The sequence below is a fragment of the Lissotriton vulgaris genome, chromosome 5 (assembly GCF_964263255.1).
Source record: "Lissotriton vulgaris chromosome 5, aLisVul1.2, whole genome shotgun sequence".
Lineage (NCBI taxonomy): Eukaryota > Metazoa > Chordata > Amphibia > Caudata > Salamandridae > Lissotriton > Lissotriton vulgaris.
The window spans coordinates 1295631865-1295653791 of NC_141693.1; the positions used below are offsets into that span (position 1 = coordinate 1295631865).

General features: G+C 44.0%; 1 protein-coding gene across 1 annotated transcript in view; it reads left to right on the forward strand.

Moving 5' to 3' along the window:
* The window catches only part of ITPR3 (inositol 1,4,5-trisphosphate receptor type 3), a 588642-nt gene that overhangs the window by 269944 nt on the left and 296771 nt on the right, over positions 1 to 21927 (forward strand). The window contains exons 5-6 of the mRNA XM_086923190.1: positions 87 to 245; positions 1119 to 1217. Of these exons, the coding sequence (XP_086779316.1) occupies positions 87 to 245; positions 1119 to 1217 (258 nt within the window). The remainder of the gene's footprint in view (positions 1 to 86; positions 246 to 1118; positions 1218 to 21927) is intronic.

The window sequence follows — 21927 nt, forward strand, 5'->3', positions numbered from 1 at the left end:
TGGACCTTGTGTCATCAGATTGGAGTGAGAAAGTTAATATGCTTGTTTGTGTAACATGTCCTCCTCTCTTCCTATGTTCTTTCCAGCTGCTTCACATGAAGAGCAACAAGTACCTAACAGTGAACAAGAGGCTCCCAGCTTTGCTAGAGAAGAATGCAATGCGAGTGACCCTCGATGCAACGGGCAATGAGGGCTCTTGGCTCTTTATCCAGCCCTTCTGGAAGCTGCGGAGCAATGGAGACAATGTGAGTACTGACAACAGCAGCAGGGTGGTGTAAGGGGGCAAGACTCTATGTTTGCCAGTCACAGAACAGACAGTGACAGATTGGTCCTACAAACACAAATGAGGATCCTCTAATGGGAATAAGGGAACAAGCATACATTCATTCATGGTGATAAAAGTCCTAGAACCAGAGTTATAGAAGAGTGCATTTTAAGGAACAATCATCCAAGAAAGGCTGTACAAAGACCCTAACATCCCAGGATTTATAATAACTCCTGTGCTTTTCTGGGTGCTTGGGGCGATGTCCAATAGAAGAGGTGGGATAAGATGAAAAGGAAATATAAACTTTACCAAGAAAACAACCTCTCTGTAGACTATACCTTAGTCTCTTCTTCTCAGCCAACAGCAAAATATGTCAGTATTATGGTGAGTAAAGAAAACGTGACTAAACCAGGGAGTATGGGGTACAGAAGAAAAGAAGCCGAGAGGTCTCTGATATCATTCATAGACCCTCCTTGAACATGCACGCAGCCTTCTTTCAAGGCATTTGGCCTTAGAATCAAGGCATTTGCGATGGAGTAGAAATGAATGTCTGAGAACTTGAATATCCCCAAACTCTAACTATGACTTGATTCTGAGATGAGATTTAAAGCCATCCTATCAAAGAGAGAATAGTTTTCTTCAATGCATGTAACTTGTAAAATTTGAGATTTCGTGTTTGTGTATTTTCTTCACAACTGGCAACTCTGTGCTATTCCACACAGTCTGAGAGCACACTCTCTGACTGAAAGGCAAGAGATGATAAACAGCTCGAGTTATACTTACGAGCGAGTATCACATTGAGATTTGTTTCAGAATTCCTCCTTGACTGACTCTTTTTTGTCTTCCTCTCCAGGTGGTAGTTGGGGACAAGGTGAACCTAAATCCAGTAAATGCCGGGCAGCCCCTGCACGCCAGCAATTACGAGCTGGCTGACAACCCCGGCTGCAAAGAGGTACGTAGATTTTTGGTTTATTTTTAAGGAGGAGCCAGAGGCCAGTTTTCGTTTGGAAGTGGTTGTAACATGACTGAAGTACATTGGAGTGTGGTGAGGAGGGAAGGTCTAAAGGGCTATGGGTAGGTAGGTCTGTGTGTGGTAGACAGTTTGAAGTGAATGTTGGTAAATATGTTTATTAATGGGAGTGTCAAACGACAATAGGTTGGCTTTTGTGCAAATGGTGTTGCGTTATGGCTGTGGGTCTGTTGGTGTGTAGGAATTGATGTGTAAGAATGGGGGAGAAGAGTTATAAACACAATGGGGCAGATTTACAATAACTGGCGCATCCCCAGGGATGCGCCAGTTATTGTGCTCTGCAGCCCCGCCACCCATGGTGCGCCGCATTTACAATGCGGCGCACCATGGGGCAAAAACGGCACAGATGCGTCACGCATCTGTGCCGTAAAGGTGGCGCATTGCTGAAGTTGCGTCGCAAGCTCGACCCAGCTCCAGCAAGGCTCGGGGGTGCCCTATCTGTCCAATGCTGCGTCAAGCCTTACGCCTGCTTCAAGCAGGCGCAGGGTTTTGACGCAGCATTGGCCTAAAAGTGACTGAGTGATATCTTGTAGATTTCACTCAGCCACTTTTGCGAGGCGCATCTGCCCCGGAACGCCCACCCTGCGACGGAACCCCCACATGTGGCGCAGGGCTTTACAACGTGGCGCATCTCCCTAGTGGCGTCACATTGTAAATGCCTTGCAGGGATGCGCCACGTTTACACCACTGTTGCGTCACGCAAGGCGGCGTAAACGTGACGCAAGGGGCTTGTAAATCTGCCCCAATGTGTTACGGCTGAAGGTAGGTTTGTACATGTAGGCTGATGCAAAATTACAGCCTGGGTCCGGTGATATAGGATTAAGACGGGCGCTAAAGGGGCTACATCGGGATATGTTTGGGATATGTTCGGGGTGAGTTGCAGGAGAACCACAGTAGGTTTGTGTTTGAAAGAGGGTGTCTTGGAAAGCCCGAAGTGGATCAGTAATTGGGAAGTAGGCAGAAGCTATGGATAATTGTCAGGATGAGGTGCGATGGGGGCTTCCAGTGGAAGCTCTATTTACTGCATTCAGCCTCCACACCTATGCAGTACTTTTCCTTGTATTCATGCATTTGGGAGGCAACAGCCAGTTAATCCTTGTCATTAGGGTGATCAACCATCCGTAAATTTCACGGACCGTCCGAAATTTAGACTTCAGGTCCGTTGTCCGTGAGGATCCTTTTTACGGACGCCTTTGGTTCATATTTTGGGACTTGCAGGGAACAAAGCTGTTCTTCTGCGAGAGGCTCAGCTCCCTGATGGGGCCCACACACGCTGATCTTGGGAGCACAAGAGCAGCCCCACCCCGCCCATTGTCATTCTGTCTGGGGCTGATTGCCACATACAGAATGACAATGGGCCAGTTTAGGCTCTTACAGCATGTGGTGGCCTCCTCCTGCTGTGGTCTAGGGCCGGGTATTCTTTTAGGGTTAGGTGGAAAAATGTACAAAACAAACGTACAATGTTAAAAAGAAGAGGTTATAATTCTTACACAGTCTCATCATTTCAGAGCTGAAGCATTTTTATTATTCGATAAAATGAAGACATAGTTGCTGCTTTTTTATTTATTTTATGCATCTAACATGCATTGACAAAGGTAATAATCCTGGCTTGTTGTAGGTCTTATGTTACTAGATGCAATGATAGCAACAGCAAAATACCAGTCGGGCCGCACATTATGCTCAGCATATATTTTAAGTTGAGATGTTTTCAGCCAAGCCCTTAATTACATCAGATACGGCACTTGGAGAGACCCCCAGTTTTTTCATCCCACTTAAATCCCTGGAAACAACACCATGTTATAGTCACCTCACGCCCTGGCACTGTACATCATGAATGACTCATGACTTCAAAGTTTTCAGATTGGCTGTGTGCAGGGCATATTGAACCCTCCCCCATCCCATCCCACTCCACCACACCCTTTGCTTTAGGAGCTACAGCGTGGGTGAAGTTCTTGATGGGCATAAGTTCTTCTGTCTGCAACTGAATGGGTGGGTGGATGGGTGGCTAAGTGAAAGGAGAATTGAGACAGAAATGGATAATGGATGGATGGATGAATGATAGTATGGGTGAATGATTGACAGAATGGATGGACGAATATGTGTATGGATGGGTGAAAAGAAGAATGTGAAGATGGATGAGTGAAAGAATGCATACTTGAGTGACAGGAAGGGTGGAGAGCTGGAAGAAAGGATGGATGGATGAGTGAAAGGGTGAATGGGTGGATAGATGAGTGACTGGATGGATGGATAAGTAGGTGAAAGGATGGCTAGATGGGTGAAAGGATAAAATATTGGATGGAATTATACAAGAAAATTTGAGAGGTGCACTCAACAAAGTCAATAGTACAAAAAGTTCATAGATTTCGTGACTCTTCGGTTCTTTCTTTAATGTGTTCTTTATTTTCTTTTTTTTAAATACACAGGCACAGCCAACGCGTTTCATTCCCTTTCGTGCCTTGGGAATTTCGTCAGGGCATACAAAGAATGATCTTTCAACTTCAATGGTCCAGAGCGTGATTGCACTTGCACGGAGGGTGCTGAAGAATTGGTGTAAGCGATGTGGCCCCCAAATGCCTGAATAGGGCAAAGATAATGTAGCCAGGAAGAATGTCCAAATATGGTGTCCCAAGTTGGCCACAATAGTGCAAAAAAGAGGCGAAAGCAAGTGTAGATCCTGGCCCCCTAGATAGTTAAAGAAAACCGTTCCAGGAAGGGTATCTATTTATGGTATCGTAAGATTGCCGCAGTAGTACGTAAGAGCGAGAACGAGTGTAGATCCCCGTGGATATCTTGAAGGCTTCAAGATATCCACGGGGAGGAGCAGGAGACGCTTGAGAACATATCACAGGTCTCGCACTGTAAGAGCGACCTTACAGCCCGTCTAAATGTTACCTTTCAACTAGCGGCTACTCGCCCTCCAGTCCCACAGATTCTGTCAGATAGTGGACAAGGATCTACACTCGTTCTCGCTCTTACGTACTACTGCGGCAATCTTACGATACCATAAATAGATACCCTTCCTGGAACGGTTTTCTTTAACTATCCAGGGGGCCAGGATCTACACTTGCTTTCGCCTCTTTTTTGCACTATTGTGGCCAACTTGGGACACCATATTTGGACATTCTTCCTGGCTACATTATCTTTGCCCTTTTCAGGCATTTGGGGGCCACATCGCTTACACCAATTCTTCAGCACCCTCCGTGCAAGTGCAATCACGCTCTGGACCATTGAAGTTGAACGATCATTCTTTGTATGCCCTGACGAAATTCCCAAGGCACGAAAGGGAATGAAACGCGCTGGCTGTGCCTGTGTATTTAAAAAAAAGAAAATAAAGAACACATTAAAGAAAGAACCGAAGAGTCACGAAATCTATGAACTTTTTGTACTATTGACTTCGTTGAGTCCACCTCTCAAATTTTCTTGTATAATTGCTTTGACGGCCATCCTGGGCAGCGGATGGAGAGAGTGGTTGCACCACTAGAGACTCTGAAACAGAAAAAGTCGATGTGCTAAACCTTGGTCTGCTGCTGTGTGCTTTGAAATATTGGATGGATGAGTGAATGGATGAATGGGTGGAAGAGTGGATGGATGAGAGAAAGGATGGCTTGGGTAAAAGGGTAAATGGTTGGATGGATGGATGAGTGAATGGATGGATGGATGGAAGAGTGGATGGATGAGTGAAAGGATGGATTGGGTGAAAGGGCGGATGGATGAGTGAAATGATGGATGGAAGGATACATGATGGATAGGTGTGCTTATGGTTGAAAAGCTTTGGATATGGATGGGCACACAGATGGAAGAACAGAATGAATGGCGAAAGACTGACTGATGGATGAAAGAAATCATAGATGACATTTTAAGTGACTCACAACTGCTACTTGAATGTTACACTAGTAATTGTAAATGATTGCATGTTTTGTTTTAGGTGTAAGATTTTAGGGAGAGTCTCATAGTACCATGAGCTGTGCTTAAGACGTACATTGTGTTTGTATCAATAGGCAAGGCATCCAAAATAAACTATGTAATAGTGTATTGACAGTGCATTCTTTAAGAAAGCTGCAGGGAAAAGCACCTTTGTGACTTCTGTCAGCTTGTACAACTCTCTGCGAAGCCCCCATAAGCAAAGTCAGATTCCATATTTTAAGTTTCACTTTCTGAAACACCCATAATGCGTTCCCTATAGTGGGTTCATCACAGCAATCCTCCCTTTAGTTCACCTATGTGTGCCGCTTTACATCTCACAATGGCACTCAGATATGAGATGCTGGTAACAAAGTCAATCCGAGCAGATCATCCTGACCACTTCTATCACCAAACATGCCTGCTCAGGACCATGAGTTGTAAGCAAAATATCAGACTGGACAACCCAGTGCAGTAAACATATAAATCGATTATTATCATATGAAATACCACAAAAAGACCTGCACAGTTGCTCAAAGCTGCACACATACCGAAAAACCATGAAGTGCACGATTGTCTCAACCTGATATAAAACTTATTTTGACTTGTACTTAATTGGGTGTCTATTTACATACTTTTATACTATTACACAACTTTCTCTGATGTGTCTGTAAAACTTACCTTTTGTCCTGAAATTTGACCTCCTGTCCTGAATTTTGACCTGCTGTCCTGAATTTTATCCCTCTGACCTGAATTTTTACACTTACTGTCCTGAATTTGCTCCCATGCCAGTTGGTCACCCTATTGTCAATATCTGTCAGTCATAAATGAGGTTTTTAACAAGGTAATGCAATGCGCTATTGAGTTTATTTAAATTAGAGGTGTGAAACTCAAGATTTATGATTGAAGTTAGAGATGGGCGCTATATTCTTCTTTTGAAGAAATGAAAACATTTTACTTTTCTCTTATTTGAATAATTCAAATCTTTTTATATGTATTTTTCAGTTGCATATTAAACCAAATGACAACATAAAAACACACACAAGCAGTGAAGTGTAGAAAAACGATAACTTCACTTTTCTTTTTCATCCGAAAACGCACATAAAGTTTCAACAGAAAATCTGTTGAAAAACATGTTGAAAAAAGCACACATTTTAAAACATTTAATTACATTGTTTAATGGGAGCATGCATCAGAAAATAAAATACCTTTTGTGGTCAAGTGAGGCTTTTTATATATTTCATAATTTTGGGAAAAACTAAAACATTTCCAGGGAAATTGTGAATCATGCATAATTATCGTTTTTATAATGTTTTTTGCCCTTCTTTATCTTAGTATGGAATACGGGCATTAAAACATATGAATTGTTTCTGTCAACATAATATTTGCCTTCATTTGTGAAGCATCTTTTGGAAGATTCTCTTTTTGTAAGAGATCTAGTTAGAAACGTTACCCTTTGTGGTTGATGGTTCTATCTTCTGAGGCACTTTCCACCCAGGTGGGTTGCTGTGATCATCCTTATAACTGTAATTGTATTTGGATTTATATTACTACCCCTGACGAGGCGTCAAAGTGCTTTTTCGGTGAGTAGCACGCTACTCCGTAACCCATAAAGGATTAGTGGTGAATTAGTATAGTGAAATATGAAAGTAATTTGAGTGGTGAATATGTTAGTCTATTATTTGCATTGAGAAGGATTGCGGCGCTCTGTTGCTATTTAGCCAGGCTCACTCTAAAAACCACACATGCATCTTCAATGCCCATAAATGTCAGAGTTGCAGTCTATGTATGTATGATACATTTCTGCAAAATTAATAATAATGCAGATCAATTACGTAGTCACTGGTTGTCTTTCAATGTGGCAGGGATGCAGTCCCATGGAACAATGTTGCACTCCCCTGACAGACTACTGGAATACCACAAAAGAAGCTGGTGTGGTGTGACTAACCTTGGTTTTCTCATACTAGATATTCAGAACATACCACACATCAATCTGTGACAGCCTCAGGTGTCACGTAGGCGGACATTCTGACACTAGAGTCAGGTAGGAATTTAAGCCTGGAGGGGATGCGATATTTCCCACTGCAGTGTGAGGTGTCTATTGTTTCTCTAGAGATCTGTATGATGCTGAAGGGTGCAGTAATGACTGCTTTCTGCATTCGTGACATGCCTGCAACTCGAGTAGTGACAAAAAGAGTTTCAATGCGTAGTGCCGCTGGTCAAGGCATGAGATAAAGCCTGTGCTGCAGGACTGTGCTTTCAGCATCCACCCTGCAAACACTACAAATAGAAGGAAAAACAGGGCTTCATGTGACAAGTTACCACAACGAGCGGACCCAGAGAAGGAAATGTAGCAGTGGGGTCACTAGGGGAGTGCGGGGGGTGCGAACCGCACCGGGTGACACCATCACCTGGGGTGACACCAATCACGCACCGGGTGATTGGTGTCAACCCTGGTGATCGTGGTTAGTGGGGCAACGCTGCGAGTCCGTTCGACACTAAGGGGATGGGTAGGTGGCGCTGCGGCAGCAGTCTAGGGTTGACTGACAGCCTGCAGGCAGGCCCAGGGGTGCGCGCATGTTACTTTTTTTGGGCTGAGACCGAGGGTTGCTTTATGTCATGTAGCAACCCCCGGTCTCCTATGGGCAGGTAGTAGTATCCCTGCTCTAGCCAATCACAACGCTGCCATTGCAGCTTTGTGATTGGTTCTGGGGAGGGAGGGAGGCTGCTTGAAGTCTACTTCCCTTCCTGTTGGAAAAAACGCGGCAGCCTGGTCAGGAGCATTGAAGTGGCGCAGAGCGGGACCAGGCGGTAAGGTACGTTTTTTAAATTATAACAGGGGGTGACACCTTTACCTGCACTGGGTGACACCAACCCTAATGACGCCACTGAAATGTAGCATTTCCTGAGAGCATGGGAAAGGTGAAAAGTCATGAAAAGTCATAGGATTTGTAACTGCCATTGCTTTCATTTAAATATATTTCATAATTAGATGGAGTAAAACTACAAATGAGAGAATGGGGAGCAAGTCTGTCTGCTTGGTTTCCAAGGAAGAAAGGATGTCGAGGATCTGAGAGCTTTGAATGAACAAAGGTTGATGAGCTGGACAAGTAACCCAGGGAGAATTTCCTGTTCATTATTTAGAGGGAGAACAACACTCTTTGCCTAAAAATCAAGCAATAATCAGAGTTCACAGGGGTAGAATGAAGGGAGTGTAAATGATTGAAAATGTTCTTTGAATCTGAAAAGACAACACCAAAGTGGCCTCACTGAAGAACAGACATAACAAAAGCAAGACTTATGGGCCCGATTTAGATTTTGGCTAACGGGTTACTCCATCACAAATGTGACTGATTTTCTGACTGCCATATTACAAGTGTCATTGGATAATTTGCACTTGTAATACGGCGGATGGGATAGTTGTCATATTTGTTACGGAGTAACCCTCACCGAATTCTAAATCAGACCCTAAGTCTCTAAAATATGTGGAATAATGAGTTAAATCAACAATCGTGGCCATCTATAATCCAACCCTCCTTAACTGAGCTGAAGAAACACTTCTGACATTCCAAATTTATACAAGAACACTAAAGACTTACCAGAAGGTCCCTATAACTCAAACAGGACAACACAGACCAACTTACTGAAGAAACAAGACTTTGGGGCTAGGCGGCTGCTGCTCTTCTTCTATATATTCTTTAGTTAACAGGGGGAACCAAAACTATTTAAACGTTTCCTCTTGTTTCTTTTTCGTTCTATCTGGATACGGCATGTTCACTATTCTGATAACAAAATCTGACAAGGATCCTCCCATAGAAAAATATGGTAGACGAATTTGGATAATTAACATAGATTGTAAGGCCTTCGTGAAGGTCTTGGCATTAAGATAAGCAAATGGTACTTGGACTAAGTAAGCCTGGACAAACCCATTACTAAAGGGCAAGCTATCATATGAGGACTTCAGAATGTCACATATTATGATGACCATGCCAGATATAACCTCTGACACCATTGACTTCACTTACCATACATAGGGAGGACGCGATAACTCTAAGGGAATAAAGAGGATAAATATTGTTATGGTATGTTAATTTGACTTGATATAGCGCACAAATAACCCTAGGGCATCTCAGCGCTGTTGCGGAGCAGAAACAGGAGTCGATCAGAGTGAATAAAATAAGTGGGCTTTGAGTTGTTTCCTAAATTTACAGTAATTTTGGCATGAATGCACATGAAGAGGAAGCTTATTCCAGTACACAGGGGCAAGATAGGAAATAGCCTTTCGACCGCTGCGTTCTCAAATGGGAATCAATATCCTATAATATTTTTATGAGCTAGTCATAAGCATCACTGCTCATGTGTGATTATTACCTGAGGGTTATTCTCTACCATTATCTCAATTACTGAACCCATAAAGATTTTTGTAAGAAGTAATCGTAGGCAACTCATTATTGCTCTTGTCATCATTGTATTACACAGTCCATATAGACATATGTTCATTAGTAATCCATATAGAAGTTTCTCATGTGTCCTAACAGCTAAATAGCAGCATTTATCTCATAGTTAAACAAGCATTGTTCTCACCTCCAAGACTAGAGCTATTGACTTTGTCAATTTTTAGCCATGTTCTACAGCAGAGTGCAGCATGCCTTAAAGTTAGCAAACAGAATACTAAAATGCAGTCAGCACTGGCTGCGTAATAGCTCTGTTATTAATGCTGGAGGGAGGGCACAGTGGGAGGCCCATGAAAGGGAGTCAATACTGTTGAAGAGGGGACAGAAAAAGCTCTTTAACCTGGCCAATAGTGTCTGTGTCATAGAGCTTTTTTTGTTATTACTGGTGGGGGGGGGGAGGTAAGGGGGGGGGGGTTCTTAGCGACTGAGGATGGGAAAGGCAACATTGACAACAGAGGTTGTGGGGCAATAAAATGCACTGTGACATGGCCAGCGGTGTCTGCAGCATCGTGCTCTATTTTTATGTTAAGGGAGTGGGGGGGAGCAGCATTATGGATGAGGGAATGGAGCAAGCAGCAAAACAGATGAGGGAGGGTGGGGGCAATCTGCAACATGGACGTGGAAGGCTTAGAGAGTCGGGCAAGTAGCAATGCGGGCAAGGGAGGGAGGACAGCTAGGGCAAACAGCAACATAGATGTTGTTAGACAAGAAGCAACATAGACAGGAGAGGGCAGAAAGTACACAGTCATCAGAGAAGTATTCAAGGAAGTTTGCTGAAAAAGATGCAGCGAGTGCTTGAAAACAAAGAAAAAAGTAGTGGCAAAAAAATGAGCACTGGAGACACAAGTAATCCATTTTCCTGGGGAGAAACAAGCATACCAAGAGGAAGGAAGCATACAGCAGCTGACCGATAAGGCGCAAGCAAATAAATGAGCCAATGAAGCCAACCCATGGTAAGTAATGGAAGGCCTCTAAACCCACTGTTATAAAACACAAGGTCTTGAAGAGACAGTGCCGGTGCTGTCTAGACAAGACCTAAAAAGCATTTAATGTCTTGTTGTGTATAAGGGAGGCGACTTATTTCCTTTAGAAACATTAAAATGTGGTTTTAACCCCTCCCATGCTCATGACGAGCTTGGCTCGTCATGAGCCACGGTTTCCCGTGTGCCCATGACAAGCTGAGCTCTCCATGACCGTTGGGACGCTCACATGCGGGACTAATTCCCCTGCTGTGCTGAGCGTTCCATTAAAGGGGCGTAGTTGTGACGAGCTGAGCTCATCATGAGCAAACGAGAACCGTGGCTCATGACGAGCTGAGCTCGTCATGAGCACCGGGGCGCTGTGCGCGCCCCCCCTCTCCCCAGCACAGCAGGGGAATGTGCCCTGCAGCCAAGGGGTTAAACCATTGATGAAAAAACATTATGTGGGCCCTAACACTAGCATATTTGTCAATGGACTATGAGCCAGAAGTACGACCATTTTTTGTGGTTGCAAATGGGAAATCGCAACCACTAAAAGTGACCACTAATATGGGTTGTAGCATGTGCCAAACCTATTTTGCGAGTCTGTAACCTGACTCACAAAATAGGTTTTGCGAGTTTCTCTAAGGAAGGGGCATGCCAAGGGTGTCCCTTCCTGATAGCAAGTCTTAAGGGGATGTAAGATTGTTTTATGACTGCAAATTCAGTCACAAAACAATTATATTTACCATTGGTGGTAAGCCAGTCACAAACAGCAGAGGGTTCCCTTGGGACCCCTTCCCCTTTGTGATTGGCAGCGAAAATGTTTTTTAAGAGCAGTCAGTGGTCCCACGGACAACTGTCTTCTCTTAGAAAATGAAACTGAAAAGTTTCATTTTTTTTATGCATTGCATTTTCCTTTAATTAAAAGGGGTTGCATTTCAGAAAAAAAACAGCTGTATTGAAAAAGCAGTCACAGACATGGTGGTCTGCTGACCCTAGCAGGCCACCATCTCTATGAGTGCCGGCCATTCCTAATGGGTTGCAAAATGTGACCTGCCTCATGAATATTAATGAGGCAGGTCCTTTGCAACCCATTTGGGTACTGTTGTAAATCACAATTTGTGAGTCGCAAACAAATGCAAATTGTGAGTTGCAAACACTGAGGGACAAACACCTGGCCCTAAATTCCATAGTCACCCAATTCCACAGAGAACCAATAACACTTATCCTTATTGTTTGTTCTGGCTTTTAGAACTCTTATTGGAGAAAATAATAACTAAGCACCATATAAATGAGGTCAAAATTATTAACTGCAAGTTTAAGAATAGAGCTTATAACTGTTTAATATGCAATGTATTACATTATTATCTCAACCTTAATAAAAGAACAAAATCCAGGACCCTGGATTAATCCTTACATACTCTCCTTGAAAAATATAAACCCACTTCTTTGCAAATGGTGCAAAAGTAAGACCAATACACATTTAAAAGTGAACAAACAATCCTTGGAGGTACTGTTAATGGCCCTAGAAAATGCTATATGAGTCTACTTTCAAAACCTCATCCCCTCACTGTGACCCAGCTTCCAACAAAGGGTGTGTTCAATTAAAAACCTAATCTCTCTGCCATGCAGAACCCTTATGCTATGTTCTCCCTCTCTACAACCAGTTTTAAGCTCTACCTCTTGTCTAAAGTGACCCCTAATAAACAGCCCCTTGCTACATTACTCACCCTTCACTTCTGGCCTTCTACCACCCATAACTCCCACACTGCTAAACCTTATGCCCCTAACTTCTACTTCACCCACTAAATCTTCCTTAACCTCTTGCGTGCTGAAGACGAACTCAGCTCGTCATGCAGCATGGTGGCGCTGTGCTGATGATGATCTGAGCTTGTCATGACCTCCGCGGAACGCCCACGCGGGGATAATTACCCCGCTGTGCTAGGCGTTCCATTGAGTGGGCGTGGCCATGATGAGCTCAGCTCTTCATCAGCACAGCGCCACCGTGCTGCATGACGAGCCGAGCTCGACATCAGCACCGCGGCGCCCTCCCCCCACGGCGATGTGTTATACTCAAATTTGCTAACCCATCATGCTCTTGATTTGACCCATTTAACACACAAAACCATCCCAATAGTTTGTCCACACCTCCAATGCTCTAATCTTTGTAACCTACCTTTTCAATCTCTCAATTAAATGGAGTATCTATCCTTCATGCTTTGAATCTGCTATAGTTCTACTAGGAATTGAAAAAACCTACAGCTGACCTCACGTCCCCATCAAACTACTGAACAGTATCTCCAATATACTCAAATGCCTTATTTTAAAGTAACTCACAGTATTTCCTACATCTTGCAATTTGTACAAACCTCCTCAAATCAGGTTTCAATGACTGCCACTCCAGGGAAACATCCCTCTAACATGAAGCTAACTTTATTTCCTCTGCTCACCACAACCACCAGTCATCCTTCTTTATTATATTTCATCTTCCTTAACATTCTCCTGTTCGGTCATGGCTCTCCAACTTCACCCTTATCGGCTTTGCAACCAAACTGGCAAAACAGGCCAAATCCCTAGGATTCAACTTCACCTCGCACCTCTCACACAAAGAACATGTTCGTTAAGAAGACAAAAATAACCTGGTTCCAACTTACTCTCTGAAAAAAAGTGAAGCTTTTTCCCCCAAGACAAGACTGCAGGACAACATTTCAATCCCTAGTCCCCTCCCACCTAGTTGAAGGAAACATCCTGCTCAACGGCATCTCAGAGACCACCCTCACTCCCCTGAAAGGCATCCGTCATGCAGCGACACAGCTCATCAAGAAGAAATGGGACCACATCACTGTCACGCTAAAGGATCACTGGCTCCCCCTACATGCCAAGATCTTCTTGAAATACCATCCACGCCTTCAACACGGTACGCAACACCGCCTGCGCCGGTCATCGCCAAATGACATCCAGGGCCTTTTTTCCTGCCGAAACTGCAGCTGCAACTTTGTTTGTATGTAAAAAATTCATAGGCAGTCTAAACAGTAGATAAGACAAGTAACTGGAGCCAAAATGCAGAAGGAGCATACCAAGAAGAAAATTATTTATATAAAATAAACATGTTTTTAATATACATAGTAAAAATCATATAGATAGTGAAACTAATCAGACTATATGACAATTCAAAATACAAATATATACAATTAATACATATAATAACACAAATTACAACACTTTATATAAAAAGACACCATGCAATACAGAAAAGGTGTCCAAGACCAAAATGACGGTAAAGTACTCGACGTGCGTTTCGGCGAAAAACGCCTTCCTCAGGAGCCACGAAAATCAATCTGAAATTACACATCAAGAATTGAATAAGATTCAATTTTTAAGTGGCTTACATTCACAGGTTAAGTACATAGAATTAATCAGTTACATAACGAAAATTAACATTGTTACATTACATATTACCTATTACCTAATGCTATTGGGTCCAAGATTCTTACTTTGTTTCTCATGTGTCATATGATAGACATATTCTAAAAGAACCGAGATTACATAGTACTCACATATACCATTGAGTTTTAGTTCTCAAGATTTTTCCTCCAACCTAACTTTGTCAATACCCTATTTATATCGATGTCAAAAAAAGGGCAATAAACAACGCACTGCATATGATAACAAATTACGCAGGCAGACAGAAAAAGACATGTAATTGATACCTGGACACAGAAAACAAAAATGTCATAATTAATAATGATGTTACTAATGCGGGATGTAGTTGAAACCAAATGGGCACATGATATCATATAGATGCAAAAACACAGGCGGAACAGCTGCATAATGATTTATAAAAAGGAAAACAAATTATATAAATACTATAGTTGATGCTAGCGAGGCCTATGAAGATATATATCTTTAAACTCAGAACGTTCCTATATGAGCGATGTCAGATGAATATTCAGTGCAAACGGCTCTATAGATATTTGTATGCAATCACTTTCATCATACCTGTGAATTCAATATGTCATATCCTTGCTAGAAACTTATTAGCAGGTACACGTAGGAATTATCCAGATATGCAGTGAAAGTTATGGAGAGTCTAAACAAAGGAGGGTGGACAGAAAAATAGATCGTCACCACTGTGTTTTTCTAGAGCCAGGTAATTATTAAGGACATGCACTAATGAAACGGAAGGATACCTTGAAGGATGATGTACCTCATGTAGAGGCAGAAGTTGATGTCTGAAGATATAGATGTCATAACTTTGTTTGCCACCACCCACCAGCCCCACCCACTGCATGACCGACAAACACCGAATCCGACCAACTGAGTTGTATCCTGCTCAACAGACGCTCCCTCCACAAACAAGCCATGGAGATCTGGGACCTACTCGACTCTGTCTATCCAGACATCGCCTTCTTCACAGAAAACTGGATGAACTCCACCTCCCCTTGGACATCGCCACCGCTGTCCTGGACGGATACCAGATCATGCACAAGGACTGCATCAACAAACCAGGTGGAGGCATCGCCATCGTACACAAAAGCACCCTCCCTCTCACCACTCACTCGGACCACCACTCAACCAACATGGAGCACCTCCACTTTCAGGTCCAGACCAACCTGAAAACCACCCTCTGCGGCACCCTCATCAACAGACCCCCCAGACCATTTCCACCCTTCAGCGACTCTATCATCGACTTCATTGCTCCCAAGCTCTTGCCTCTTCATGCTACATCCTCCTCGGCGACCTCAACTTTCCCCTGGACAACCCCAATGACAAGAACACATCATGCCTGTTGGAGAACTTCACCATCGTCGGGCTCAACCAATGGGTCACCTCCCCAACCCACTCAGCAGGATACACGCTCGACCCCATCTTGTCCGTCATTGACAACTTCAACTTCAGCCACCCCACTGAGCTGCTTTGGACCAACCACTACTGTGTCCACTCTCCTTCAACAAAAACACCGTACACCACTATGCCCCACCGCTACCCTCGCAGAAGTTGGAACAAATTTCTTGAAGAACAGCTGCCACCTCCCTCAGCAAAATCCTGCCTCTGACTTCCGCGGACGCCAATACCTCAGCACACAACCTCCAACTGTGCCGACACACTGGCTTCTCTTAAGAAAGCGCCAGGCAAGCGACACTCCAAAAAAGCCAGCTGGTTCACTCCCGCCCTTCATGAGTCCAGATGCATGTGTAGACAGCTCGAGAAGAGATGGAGGAGCCGCAAGACCCTGGAAGACCACTCAGCCTCCAAAACCACTGTCACTGCACTGAATAGCAAAGAACTTTTCGCTGTTGTCAAAGAACTCGCCAAATGTAACACAGAGATCGCAGACATCTTACCCTCCACAGACTTCTACAACAACCTCAGCACCTTCTTCCACTGCACGATTAAGGCGCTCTATGACAGCTTTAATAGCCTCGGTACCCAAGACCCTCTCACCCCACTCTCAGCCACCAAACCCAGCAAAACAAGACCCCATCTCTCTGCTCCCCTTCCCAGCTAAGATCATCGAGAAGGCCATCGACGCCCAACTTTCAGAGTTAATTGAAGCTAACCACATCCTGGACCTCTCCCAATATGGTTCCTGAAGCAAATACAGCACAGGGACCACCCTTCTTGCCGCCAAAGACGATGTCCTCACCTTCCTCGACTGAGGTGAAACTGCAGCCCATATCCTCCTGAGCCTCTCAGCTGCCTTTGACACTGTCACCCTCCGCACCTTATGCACAAGACTCCATGACGCCTGCATCTACAACAAAGCTCTGGAATGGATCTGCTCCTTCCTCACCGGCCGAACACAGAGTCAGACTACCACCGTTCCACTCTGAACCTACAGAGATCAGCTGGGGCATGCCACAGGGCGCCTCCCTGAGCCCCAATCTCTTCAACATCTACATGTCCCTACTTGCAGCCATTGTCAGGAACCATAGACTCAACATCATCTCGCACGCCAACAACACCCAGCTGATCCTCTCACTCACCAACAAACCCAGTCACCAAGAACAACTTCCACTACGGGATGAAGGCTGTTGCCACCTGGATGAAGGAGAGCTGCATCAAGCTAAACTAAGAGAAGACCAAAGTCCTCGTCCTGGGCTCCACCCCCTCTGCCTGGGACGACTTCTGGTGGTCCGCAAATCTTGGATTCCCCCAACAGACCACGCAGGAAAACTTGCCATCATACTGGACTCCTCACTCACCATGAACCGCCAGATCAATGCTGTCTCATCATTCTGCTTCCAGGCGCTACGCTTGCTCCGAAAGATCTTCAAGTGGAACCCCGCTTAGTCCAGAAAGACGATCAAAAACGCATTCATCCGCAGCAGACTGGACTACGGCAACTGACTTTACTCTGGCATCACCCAAAAACGTCTCTTGCAGAACATTCAGAATGCCTCAGCTAGACTCATCTTACATATCCCCCCTCTGCAGCCCCATCACTGGCTACCTTAGAGACCTCCAATGGCTTTCAGTCAACAAAAGAATCAACTTCAAGCTCCTCACACACGCCTACAAAGCCCTACACAACGCGGGACCTGCAGACCTCAACCACCGCCTTGCATTCCACGCACCTACCAGAGACGTCCACGCCACCCAACTGGCCCTGGCCGCCGTCCCACATATCCGCAAGACCACGGCAGAAGGAAGATCCTTTGCCTACCTCCAAGCAAGGACCTGGAGCACCCTGCCTCTGCACCTCAGGCATCGCCGTCACTGCCTCAATACAGGAAGGACCTCAAGATCTGGCTCTTTGATTGAACTACAGTGCCTTTTGACGAATCAGCAGGCTACACCTTCCCCCCCCCCCCACCCCCCTCTCCCAGTGCCTTGAGACCCTTATGGGTGAGTGGTCATGCTTTACAGTCACCTGATCAGCTGCATCACTTAAAAGTCTCATCACACCAAGCACCATGCCTACCTACCTAGCTAACAACTAACAATACCGGTCAAGTACCAGATGAGTAGGTCTGACATTGCCAGTTTAGAGCCTACTCAGTAAAGGAAGGAGCAAACAAGAAAGCAAGTCTTGTCCGCCTATGCCCCCTCAAACGGAATTCAAAATCAGAACAGTACCCATCCTCCTACAATTCAGGAAGAAACTGAAAACTCACCTCTTCAAGGAACAAGCTGATTTCTAACTCCTTCCACTACCTCAGTCCTATATCTCCTACCCCATGCTGAATTATTCCCGCCAACAGCGTGAAATCTTTGGCATCACCCCTCTACATACAGTAAGGTGTCTGTGATTTAACTACTTGGGAATGTTTCGCTTTTTTTTTTTTACTGCATTGTGAATTTTAGGAACCCCGTCATCGTCTTCCATGACCTTTACCCGGCTGTCTGAGCATAGTAGCTCTCAACACGAAGCTAATAATAAGTAAACAATATTTTAAACCAATTGTATTACTTTATTTGCATAAACATGTGTTGTTAACTACAAAGTCCTGTTAACATTCAGCAGAGCATGCGAGCTCTTTCATAGGCGGGCTGGAGCTGCGCCACGCGTAACCTGAGCAGGTGAGAATGAACAATAAACAACCCTAGGAAATTAACCGTGAGCGTCAAGTCCTCGTTTATCCCCTCGATAGGCCTGTGAGTGTTTTCAGCTGCCATCGAAGGTATGGGTCTGCTGATAAGGCCGTCTTAGCGCATAAGCGTCAGGTGGAAGTCATGCCAGCCAGGGGCCGTGGGCACCCACATTCTGTCTTTTCCCAGAGGGAGCCCCTCATTCTCTCAAAACGGATGGCCGCGTCCTCTGCACCAGACTACGGGACCACATCTCTCTTCCACAGGGCCGTGTCTGGTGCTCTGGCTGATTTCCAGCTCTTAGCTGTTTTCCACAGACTTTGACCATTCAAAGTTTGCCGCTACTCTTTTGTTTCTGAAGGTGCATCATTAGGCCGAAACGGTGTGTTTCAACTTAGTTACATCTAGCCCGTATCCTACAACGTTTGGGTATGGCGTAACATATGGAAACAACCAGCATCCGGGTCCGCACTTCACGGGCAACCTCCCAGCGGCAGGGAGTATACTTGCACACACCTTTTGGGGTTCAACATGTCCTCTGCAAAATATTAAATTGGAGTTTGCAGAACAAAACAAAACAAAACAAGGCCGAGGTTAAGGGACCATCAGGCCTCCTTTTGTTTGAGTATCCTGGCTGGGAGCTATCAGGAGCCTCACACTTAGATGCAAGTCCAATGGAGGGGGAACAAAGGCACACCGCTTGTTATTACTTCACAAGTACTTAAGGGAGGCGTGCTTTTGACTTTTTTTAGTCCTTGTATATGAGAGACATGCATGCACAGTAAAAATGCCAGCTGTGTTGGTCTGACCCAGTATTTACACAGTATTTACACAAAGAACAATTTAAATACCACTATTTTGTTGTATTTCTTTTGCAGAGCTGTTCATCCCAATGCAGGGTGTTGGAGTGCTTTACATCGCACGTACACATTATATATTTACAATAAATGATATGTGTGTAAATACATTTACAGGATGTGTTACATAAGACAGCGAGGGTTACAAGGTGTAGGAGTCGCACATCCTTCGTTGCTCACTGTGCTATATTAGAAGGATTAGTTTATGAACTGCAAGTAACAAAAGGATCTCTGACTTAAAAGCTGTAAACCACTTAGCATCTACATAGAATACAAATCTGATATCTGCGTATTACATGATGTGTTTTGCAGGAGACATATTAACTCTTCATGCTACTTTGATTCAAAGCTGGGACCAGATCTCTCCAGCAAGTGCATAAACCTCAAGAGTTACTTTACCATTAATATTATTCCCAGAGATTTACTGGGTACACAAAGATCTCTGCAGCAGGTGCCTTAACCCCATAATATATTTTAAAACACAGAATTTGCAATCAATTAAGCAACATGGATTTATTGCCACGTTTCTCCTGGTAACCAATTTCTTTGTGGCAGAGTTAAACAAAAAAAGTATAAATTGAGGCCCAGATTTTGCTTTGGGGTTGTGTCACTTTTTGGCACAGCCCTGACAAAAAATCTCATTTAATAAATATTGTAATGCTCACAAATGTACTCGTCATAAACCTGTTAACTCCATGGCTGCTAAGGCAATTCCCCTCCTGTGCTGGGAATTGCTTATTTTCATTGTTTTTTGACGAGCTGGGCTCGTCATCAGTGTATGAGAAGGCTACACCATGACGAGCCCAGCTCGTCATGAGTGTCGAAGGGGTTAAACATATGTGCACGGTCTTAAGATCTGATTTAATTCTTGTGATGCCACATCCTGTGAGGTCCTGGGTTCTGATTCCACTTCCTGTGATTACATGTGATGTCACGCGCAGTGATGTCTTGCTCCATGATGTTACTTGCATACTGCCTAACTTGGTTAGTCCCCCCATTTCTTTTTTTAAGACTTGTGCCCTGACTCCAGGGTTCTCCTGGCACCCGTGGTCCTTCCTTGTTGTCATGGGGACCTTCATGCCTTTCCTTCAGCATCTGTAAAGGCAACTGTAAATAGATGAAACGATTCAGCTTGACTCCTACATTCTTGTTCACTGGACATCATGTTTAATCATGCATATGTTTGTGGGGTTTGGGAACAGCAGCTGTAAATAAGACTAGGACGGTTTTTGGAGTGGGAATAGCTAATTATAATTTTGACTTTACCTAAAGGAATTCTTTCCAATACTGATCTAATCAGCCCAGGGAGATCATCATAACAAACATGACAACACCGATAAATTATCTGTCCAGGCTCCTCGTAGTGGATTTACATCAAGTTGACCATTCAGTCTCTGGTGGAAGTTAGAAAAAAAAAACAGCAAAGCTCTTCTCCAACTTCTACATTAAAGGTGGGCAAGCCAACAAATGAAAAAGGGAGTCAGGAGCCAGACCCCAGCCAATGGTCTAGTTTTGCTCTAAGAGGTCATGCACAACCCGAGCCCTGAAAAAGTTTGTTATGTAAATCATACAACAAACATCACATAAAATATGATAAAATAAAAAAAATGTATTTCTTTAATATTTGGAAGATTTGATGGTAATACGTAATATTATAGTACTGTACTGAGAATTACTTATCAGAAGTGGTAGTTTTAAATCCAGAACCATTAGTAAACTAACAAGGCAAGACAGTTGTCATGTAAATCCTGTACATGGCACAGAATATTAAGTACAACAGGCTTTACATCATGCTTTTGCATTAAAATGTGATTGGCAACAAATGCATCCAATTTAATGCTGATCAGTGGTGCCCCTTTGTGGGTAATGTAAGGAAGAGGGCTACTGTCATTGTTTAGTTAAGAGTATTTGACGTTGTGGTTTGCCTAAGATAATTCAGGGTGGAAACTGATCTGTCACAGGTACAGGAATAATTAAACTTAGAACTCCTTCTTAGTGAAAATATTTTAAAACAAATGGTGAACACTTTTATAGCGTGTAGTTTTCACTGTGCCATTAAGGTAATACAATGATTGCTTGCATCCTAATGTGTTATTGTTTTTTTGTATTAACCACTGTAAAAATGATGTTTACAAAACAGACATCCTGTCAATCAAAGAATTGAAATTGTATTTATATAGCGCTTACTACTCCTGACTAGGCATTGAAGCAATTTTCGACGAGTAGCACGCTACTCAGGAATCCAAAGTGGATTAGTGGTGAATTAGTAAATAGAGATTTGAAATTAATTTGAGCGGCCAAGCTGTGATTAAATTATTTCTTGGATGAAAGGATTTTGCCACCTATTATTACCAGTCTCCCTTTGCAGCAGACAAATTGCTTGGTGTGGCAGGCTGGGCTGATCCAGGGGCGGCTCCTCTGCTGAGGCGGAGGAGCGTCACCCCACTGCTCTCAGAGCAGGAGAAGGAAAAATACAATGATAATAACATTGTTATTATCATTTTATTTTTATTATTTTATTTGTCATAGCTCCAGGGCTGTGTTAGGGTGGGCGGGCTGGTGTCACAGGGGGAGGATTGGTTCATGCTCTTAAGTGCTCATGACGGTTTGGCTGGCCGTCTTGGACTAGCCAAACAGTCATGCGCACTTAGCATGTTCTGCACCTGGCTGTAATACACAGTTTAGGTGGAGAATATTCGCAGGCTTCCAGCCCCCGTCTGAGCGCTGAACCACAGCGCTCAGTCCAATCACAACTCTGCATTGTAGCATTGTGATTGGCATAGGGGAGCCCATGTGCTTCGTTGACTCGCCAGGAAGAGAATCGTCGAGACGACAGTGGAGGAACGGCGGCCGAGAGAAGGTGTTTTTTGTGTGTATTTTGTTCCGCACCTGATAACGCCACCCCCACCACCCTCGTTCCCTGCCA